The sequence below is a fragment of the Monopterus albus genome, unplaced genomic scaffold, assembly GCF_001952655.1.
Source record: "Monopterus albus unplaced genomic scaffold, M_albus_1.0 scaffold58.1, whole genome shotgun sequence".
Classification (NCBI taxonomy): domain Eukaryota; kingdom Metazoa; phylum Chordata; class Actinopteri; order Synbranchiformes; family Synbranchidae; genus Monopterus; species Monopterus albus.
In genome coordinates, this window is record NW_018127938.1 from 2,243,027 (window position 1) to 2,252,162 (window position 9,136).

The following is a 9,136-nucleotide window of genomic DNA, read 5'->3' on the forward strand; positions in this document are numbered from 1 at the left end:
TCTGTTTCGGATGCCTCCTGGGCGCCTTCCTAGGGAGGTGTTCCGGGCATGTCCCACCGGAAGGAGGCCCCGGGCAAGACCCAGGACATGCTGGAGGGACTATGTCTCTCGGCTGGCCTGGGAACGCCTCGGCAGTCCCCCGGAGGAGCTCGTGGAAGTGTCTGGAGAGAGGGAAGTCTGGGCATCTTTGCTTAGACTGCTGCCCCCGCGACCCGGTCCCGGATAAGCGGAGGAAAATGGATGGATGGATGGATGAAAAACATTTATAAACTGTAACCTTTACAGGGGTTACGCTTTTACTGAAATTGTTCTGTGTAAGGTTTAATTATTTTACACTGTATGAACTTACCTTTTCCAGGCAAACAACCCACTCAGCAAAATCTAATTCTCATCCTGGACACCAACATTCTTCTCAGTCACCTGGATTATGTGAAAAAGATCAGACTGCATGGCCTAGAAGGTAAGTCAGTAAGGATAAAAACAACATTGTAATTTAAAAATCATAAAACATAATATGAAGAAAATTTTAAATCCCATTTTCACAGTTTTGTGATTTACTACTGACCAGGCAAGGCTACAGTCATGGTATGGAATAACTGGAATCATCATAGCATGCTTTTTTTTACATTTCATGTTCTCTTAGTCCTGGGCTTCCCTGTAGTCCTGATCCCATGGGTGGTGCTTCAGGAGCTGGATTCCCTGAAAAAAGGCAAAGGCCTATCAGGGTCTGTTGCCCACCTTGCTGCTCCCGCCATCTCATATATTTACAACTCTCTGAAGAGCCGGGACCCACACCTTTGGGGGCAGTCTATGCAACAGGCTACTGAGAGCAACAGTGAGTGATGATTTATAGAAGTATAGGAATTTTCAGCATGTTGAAAGTAGAACTAATTTATTAAACCTAAAGGTTAAGGTTTAAGGCTGTTTCTACTGGTTCAGGATGGCTGTGGTTTAGGAGGTAGAGTGGGCTGTCTCCTAACCAGAGGGTTGGTGGTTTGATTCTCAGCTTCTCTAGTCCACGTGTCCTTGAGGAAGACATTGAACCCCTAGTTGCTCCCGGTGATGTCACTGTTGTGTGAATGTGTGAGTGCTTGTGTGTGTGTGTGTGTACAGGAAATAGTGGCTGTGCAGGCTAATATAATGTCATCCTTGGTTATAATAAAGCACATATAAACGTTACAATAATTGCAGGTCAAACAATAAACCTTTGAGGGGAATCTGTTTGTGCTGTGCTTTTTTAATGTGTTAAAATATCTTAATAGAATCATATATAATACTTAATATCTTAATAGAATCATATATAATACTTAAGTCCTTGTGGAAGTTTTAGTTGCAAAATTATTGTGAGCTCTGTTACATCCTTGTTGTTGAATTCAAAATTATGTTAAGATGGGTTTGCATAATTTTTTTTTGATTAAAATCACTGTTTGGGGTTGTCTGATATTGAACATGACCTTGATCTAATTAAAAGTTGAGCATTTGAGTTAACAGCTTGCCATTTCACAAATTAGTAAATGCTTGACTATTCACTGCATAGACACTAGGTGGCACTAGCACCAAGCTGCTCCTCCTGAATTCATCATCATAGCATGCTCTGTGTGCATCTCAAAGGCAGGTTACACCCATACATAGACTAACCCACTTCTTAGCTTTATATATAGACATTAATCTTTCAATATTAGTAGTAGGAACTTTTCAATAAGAGGGTGATAAAGGAGATTTAGCAAAGATATTGTTTCATATTTCAAAGTATTTAGGAGCTCACATTTTAGGAGGATTAGTGTATTTCTTGAAGTAGACCTGAAATCTCCATCTGGTGTTCATCATCTTTGAATCTTTCTCCAAAAAACATATTGTGCTCTGTTGTTCATTGTGGCAGCAGCATACCATGTGCTTTCAGTGTTGTGAATTAAACACATCTTTTTTGTCTTTGTGTGGACTGTCGGTCACTTGTCTTCTTGTTTCTTCTTCTTTCTCTCTGTACTTTTGTGTCCCTAGAAAGTCTGAATGCTGAGAATAATGATGACAGAGTGCTGCAATGCTGCCTGCAATATCAGAGACTGTACCCATGGTGTGCTCACATCCTGTGCACGTGAGTTCCCCTTCCCCCCACAGTTTACTGCTGCTGCAGCTGTAGAGTGTGTTCTGTGTGCAGATAATGCACATGCATGTGACTGTGAGTGGTCCAGTCAGATAGTCTCAGTTAAAGAGAGTCAGACAGAGTAACTGGGCAGGAATAGATGTGCTGAGGAGGGAATTCTGAGTTTAGTTTAGGATAATTTGGTTCATATAGTAGCGATTGTTGAGTTGTGTCACTTTCTTTTTTTTTTTTACCTGTTTCTCTGATTGCCACTAATTCTACACAGTGTTACTGATGATTTTTTTTTCAGGTAAAAGTAGAAATTTAATTGTCATCTGTCTTAATGTTGTTATGTTATCACTGCCAGCTGATTTAAAAACATCCTCATTTTCTTTCCTCTTTAGTAATGATAAGAACCTCTGCAGTAAAGCACTCTTGAGTGGAGTGAGAGCCCTCAGCAAGAATGATTTGGAGGCTGAGGTTCAGAGATCCAGATGTGGCCTTCACCCTCTGCAGAGCATGCAGAGTCCTGTGCTGCCTTGTTCGCCAGTCGAGCAACACAGTCATAACAGAACAGGATTTTCTGTCGGACTTGCAGAGAAGGGTGAGCCAGGGATTAATGTGTTCTTCATGCAAAACAGGAAATTACTCAGCGTACTGCATCATAGTGCAGAAGTAATAGCAATTACTTGCCTTGTCCACTCACCCCTTCCTATTTCCCTATTTTCTTTTTTTCTCTTTGTTCATTTGTGTTAGTTCAGGTTATAGCTTCTTCTTCATTAAATGAAAAACACTTTCACTGAACAAAAATGGAAAAAATACAAACAAAATGCTGAAAATGGTTTTCACCTTCATACACTCAGCATTACAGAAGCTGAGTGGTGATATGTCTAATCCAACAGCTGCCATAATACCTAGTATGCATATTATGCTGTAAAATGCATATACTCATGTAAAGGATAGCTGCTGTCCTGCATTGCATGTTCACAGTTTCTGTACTCACATATTGATTTATGTAACTGATCACAGATAGCCAGCAGCCCACTGAGGAAACCAAGGCAAATTTGAACCTTAGCAGATGCATTTCTGAACTAGAAAACTGCCTGCAGGAGGTGCTGTCTGATGTGTTAGAGGTGGAGATGAAGGCCGCCTATGGAGATCTGTGGTTGGAGGTAAAGTTGTCCTTTGGAATTTCACATTATTTTTCAAACCTTGATTTGTTAAAACAAATAAAACAAATTCAGGCCATTGTTTCACTGTGTTTTTTTTATTTCAGATAGTTTATGTAAAACCACCATGGACTCTCCAAGATGTCCTGCAGTGTTTGAAAAAGCACTGGATTGCTGTCTTTGGGAACATTGTCCCACGAAGGAAGCAGCAAAATGTTTTAAGTCTCATCGACTTCTTCAACTCAGGTATGTAGGTGGTACAGAGGAAAGTGCCAGTATGTATTTCTTGTAATTCTTCTTCTTTTGGCCGTTCCCATTTGGGGTCGCCACAGCGAATCATGTGTTTCCACCTAACTCTATCCTCTGCATCCTCTACTCTCACCCCAATTAACTTCATGTCCTCTTTTAGCACATCCATATATCTCCTCTTTGGCCTTCCTCTTGACCTCTTGCCTGGCAACTCCATCTCCAACATCCTTCTACCAATATAACCACTATCCCTCCTCTGTACATGTCCAAACCATCTCAATCTGGCCTCTCTGACCTTGTCCTCAAAACAACCGTATTTCATATAATTAAATATTTGTAATTTACCCTAAAGATTTCAGCAACTGTTTGGTGTTGTGGTAGAAATCTTGTTGCAACCATGACTGATTCCCAACTTTTATATTTTTATTTTATATAAAATCAAAAACAACAACTAAAAAAACAAAGATAATGGATAGTAGTGGATCATTTGTCCAGAGAGATGTCTCTAAATGTAGGTTACCATAAACAGTCTTGGTTGTTTGTTATCAAACACCTAGGCACTCAGTGTAAAGTTGTACAGTAACTTAAAAAATGTAATCAACATAACATAGAAACTAATGTAAAAAAATTTTATGCAACTCAGCAGAGAATCAGTATCGGTAGCTAACTGTCCATAAGGCATGATGTCTATTCTGCATAAAATGTATAACGTTCTCAATGTTCTAACCTCTTAGTCTGTTTTATTTAGCAAATTCTCAGCTGCTGGAATTTGGGAAGATATGGTAATATTACAAACTTTAGATGAAACATTTGACACCATATTTCTAGAAGCTGATCTTAATGTTCCTCTGAATATGAACGCTAGGTTTTGAAAAACAACAATAATGAGATGATATGTGAGAGCATAGAAATTCACTAGTGGAAACGGCCGGGCTGAGCTCTCTTAGGTGTCTAAAAATATCTTTTGTTTCACCTTAACAGTCTCAATACTGTATGAGGCTTTGTGACAAAAATAATTAAGCCGGGATAAGGAAAATCCCATTGCTTGTTGCTGTTGTTAGATGGGTTTAGGGTTATTGATTGTAAGGTATGTTAAATGAAAACCTCAAATATCCAAAGGACTCAGCTTGTTTTTATTCCTCATCAGCTGTAGTGTTGAGATAGTGAGTCATCCCCCAGATAAAAGCTGTACCCCGCTGGGGGATGACGTTGTCTGCCCTGCACTCTGCTACCCTACAGAACTACATATAAAATCAGGTCATCTGCTATAACAGGATACTCAAATGTGTGTCAGAAACATGCTGAGTCGTCCACTGCAGCGCCTCTTGCTCTGGATCTCGTCACTGAATCTAATTACATTTTATGTTGAGCTTAGGTGTTTCAGTCTTTCCTTCAGTCCACCTGTGCGGCATGACTGCTAAACCAGTGGCCCTGTTCTGTGTGCTCTGTTCACAAGAATGATTCTGGATTTCTTGATGCCTCACAGTCTGGCTTTGTGCCAGGGCTCTGAGAGTAGGGCAAGAGGGAGGAGGAGGAGGGCGACGACAAGAAGGAGGGGTAAACCATTTGTGAGTCTAGGAATAAATGTAGGAGTGGAAAAGTACTGCATGCAATGTCTCTGGTCTCTTCTGAGCAGACTGTGAGTGTGTAGTCACTTGTAGCTATACTCCACACAACCTCCTACAAAAGATAAAAGTAGATTTTTTTTTAATGGTTAGGGTAAGATTATGGATATATAGCCTTTACAGTTAAACAAGGGTAAAACAGTCACAGTCAGTCTGAGCTGGCTTGGTTTTGGCCCATCAAGAAAAGGGCATTTGTTCTTCCCTTTGCCTTACTTTCACATGTCTGCCAGTTGTGTGTGTGCTTGTACACTCTGTTATCAGTTTATTGGGTACACCTATCTAAAACTAGAGCTGTCTAGTACAGCAGCCATGTGTTGCTTTGCTTTGGATGCTGCAGTTTGTGGCCCTTTTGAATTGTATTACATTAAACCCAGGGGTTAATTTGTGCTGTAACAAGCAGGATATAGCACTTATCAAATAGTGACTGGCACCTTTTGACAAACCCGTGGTGCAGTTGGTAGAGCTGTCATCTCCCAACCGGAAAGTTGGAGGTTCAAATCTCAGTGCCTGCAGTCCACATGTTGAAGTGTCCTTGGGCAGGACACTGAACTCCTAACTTGCCCGTGATGGCGGCGCGTGCGCACGCAGCGGCCCAAGGCCCTCGGCTCCAAACAAAAATATCATTGTACATGTTAAAGAGGATTCTTCTTCTTCTTCACTTAAATATGGAAAAAAATGGGCTCTATAAAAATATATAATGAGGACAAAGTCTAATACTAGTTGTTCAACTAACCTTTTACCATATACTGTAGGTCTATTTAAGTTCATGAAGTCGCTATTTAATAAGGAGAAAGGTGGCACCTTGAAAGTGCCTAAGAGAGAACTAGAGGCTTAGAAAAGATGCATGCAGATAAAGATAGGGAGGAAGTTAGGTCTTCCAGTGGATATGCCCCCCACTGGGGCAGTAGAGCAGCCTATGAGCATCAGATCTCACCACTAGTGTTTACCATGGCAATGGGGGTTATTATTAGGGCATCTAAATGGGTCACAGGAGGCAAGAGGCTTCTGTCAGGGCAACAGTTACTACCCATAAGAGCGTACATGGTTGACATGACAACTACCACTGCCACAGCACCATGTACCAAATGACTATTGGACAATCTTGGTAGAACAGTGTCAGTGGTTGTACAGTTGAGCAGACCAAGCTCTCAGAGGTGATTGTCGTTACAAGCCAGTTTAAAAAACTGAAGGTAAAAACCTGTTTATTTAATGTTACTGCATTATCTAGTCTCTGGTGTTCTTCTCATTACTTTACTATTACTTTCTCATTATAATGTTAATAGGCAGTGCAATAAGTCCCCAAATAATATGGTGAAGGCCATAGCTTGACAGTCCTAATATCTGTATCACTCACCCTCAACTGTTATAACTCAAACTTGCAGTTGCTTGTCCTCTAAGTTGCTCCTTTTATGTGGAAACTACTCAAATGCACTGGTCATCGAGGAATAGTTTTGTTCCCTGGGACCTCCTCTCTACCCACTGACACCTGGGGGCCATCATCAAGTGATATTCCAGGACCTCATTGTTTATAAATGTTGCATTGATTTATATCACTGGGCAAATTCACTTTAGTTATAAATTCATTCAACAACAGACAGCTGAGTGAATATAAGCCTTAATGTGTATCTTTGTGCATGTCCCCTTTTTGGAACAGTCATCAAACTGTATGCATCTGTTTATTTTCTCAGGTAAAACAATGGACTGTAGCGCCACCTTAGTGGCCCTCCAAGAAGCTAAGGAGCTTGTGAAAGTGTTTGGGAAACGTTCAAGCCGTGTTCCCAGCGCCATCTCTGTAATGGACAACATTACTGATCAGCTACAACCTCAGGTCAGGTGGAGAAATGTTGAAATTCAAGTTTAATTAATGAAGTCAGTGCTCTAATTAATTCCACTTTCAGGTTTGAAAGATCTGATGAGTACCAGAACAACAATTAGACAGAGAGCAGGATGTATTTTCTTATTAGACCCCTCTTTTTATTTGGCACTGTTGGATTTAAATGGCTTCATCTGTGTGTAGGGGGAAGTTCCAGCTGGTGATACTGACATGAAAGATGATGATGCTCAGATCTCTCATCAGGAAGTGTGGGCCCTGTTTGAGAACATCTGGTTTAATGTGTATCAGATGAGGTGCGTGTAAAGAGAACTTACTCTTTAACTGGGGGTTAGAATGATGCTTCTTACTTATTTCTTTTTTACTGAACTTTGCTTATATTTGTTTAAAGGATTAGAACACTGTGTATCATCTGTACATCATGTCACTAAGCATTCAGAAGTTATTGTTTCCTGAAAAGTGAACAACAAATGACCTGCTGAATCTACACCACAGTCTGTTCCTGTAATTACAGTAAATGGTTATATCAAGTTATTTGTGGGAACAAAAACGACACTTTGGAGGTTTATTTTAATTTGTGTTTTGCTTTTTTTCCATTCCACTGACCTCTGAGGTCATAATTTTCTGTCATGTTTCAGCTTGGAAGTATTCAAAGCACTTGGCTTTGACCCTCACACCATGCAGAATACTCACCCAGTGGGTGCTCCTCCGCCACCACAGGAGGCATTGGCCTATTTGCACAAATTGTCCTCCATGGTGTCACAGCTGCTCCAAGCCTTCAGCAGGTATCTTAGCTTGCTTATGTTACTGCACTCAGTCTAAACATATCACCAGACATCTGCTCCTCTGCCTGTTTGCCACTATGCCCCTGTGTCTGTTTTATGATGATGTATTAAATATTTGATTTGATTTGAGACATTTCCTCCTACTTCTTTCAGCTGTAGCTATACATCTATCTACACCTGCCAAGAACACAATCTTAATGGGTATGTTTAGTGTTTATAGAGCCTGGGTTCTAAACAAAAAGAAAGATGTCTACAAAGGAAATTTGATCAAAAAAATGTTACTGCTTCTCCTTGAACACTTTCCATAGCTGTTCTGTCTCTATCATCATCTTTACCTATCTCTCTGACTTAATGTCATATGTACATCTAACCTTCATCTCAGCAGCCAGTCCTTCTGAGAAGCCCCTTTAACTTGTTCTTGGCATGTCCTTGACCAGCCTACTTCTCCCTCTGTCCTGTGTGTGTGTTTGTATGCGCCCATAGCCCTCAGACCCTGTTTGGCATCTGACATTGGTCAGACCATAATCTGCTTGACCTTGTAGCTTTGGTTACCACCTTTCCCATGACACAACAAACAGCTCTACCCTGGAGCACCGTTTAGCTTCTCACCGTGCCTTCAAGACAAAAAATACTAATAGTTATCTATGGGATTTCTTCACCTCTTCTTGGTGCCAGTATTATCTGCTTGTGCCTTGCCTGCATGAGCATTTGAACTTATTTACATATCAAACAGGACTTTAGCACTTATTAGTCATCTACTACTCAAACTGGGGTATGAGGTCGAGTTGATCTTTGGTTGCAAGATAATATCAGTGGTGTTCTTTTGGTCTGTGAACTTCTACTTTGATGATGCCAGTGTGTTTTTAAAGTTGACATCAGTGGGTTTAGTTCAGTTCAGAAACTTGATTTCCGGCACAGTTTTGCAGTCATGTCTTTTCCTTTCCTTTTTTTTTTTCTTTCTTCCCATTCTCTGGTTGTTGACTTGTGTTACTGCCATGGCAGGTTGCAAACATCCAACAATAGGCCTTTATCACAGGAGACATTCTCGCATGTCACAGTAGGAAAAGCACGAGTAAGTGATGAAATTAATGAGGATTAAATTGCATTTGACTACTTTTGTTTTAGCGTTCTGGTTTGCATGCTGACTCCTTGTCACACAGTCTTGGCTTACTGGGGCACTTGATTCAAACAGATCATTCAATGTTATAAGTATCATGTGTGCTTTTCCTTCTATGACAAGATTGTAAAGCCTGCTTTGAAAAGGCCTGTCCAGGTAGTTTTAGTTTGTTTAAGCTCAGCCTGAACCAAGACAGAACATTTAAGATGTCAGCTTATCATCGCCGTGTCTTCCTGGTGTGGTTTGTAACTGATCACAATACTTGACTGACTTTATTTCC

At 40.6% G+C, this 9,136-nt stretch overlaps 1 protein-coding gene across 3 annotated transcripts in view; it reads left to right on the top strand.

Annotated features, from left to right (window-relative positions):
* Positions 1–9,136, top strand: part of swt1 (SWT1 RNA endoribonuclease homolog) — a 23,881-nt gene that overhangs the window by 8,232 nt on the left and 6,513 nt on the right. For 2 of the 3 annotated variants that reach the window (XR_002275161.1, XM_020602766.1), the window contains 9 exons: positions 359–460; positions 644–835; positions 1,999–2,092; positions 2,485–2,684; positions 3,110–3,252; positions 3,357–3,495; positions 6,812–6,951; positions 7,141–7,250; positions 7,593–7,739. Coding sequence is in view for 1 of the 3 variants with exons in the window: in XM_020602766.1 (XP_020458422.1) it covers positions 359–460; positions 644–835; positions 1,999–2,092; positions 2,485–2,684; positions 3,110–3,252; positions 3,357–3,495; positions 6,812–6,951; positions 7,141–7,250; positions 7,593–7,739 (1,267 nt within the window). In the remaining 2 variants the exon portion in view is untranslated. The remainder of the gene's footprint in view (positions 1–358; positions 461–643; positions 836–1,998; positions 2,093–2,484; positions 2,685–3,109; positions 3,253–3,356; positions 3,496–6,811; positions 6,952–7,140; positions 7,251–7,592; positions 7,740–9,136) is intronic. The other variant, XR_002275162.1, reaches the window with a different exon arrangement.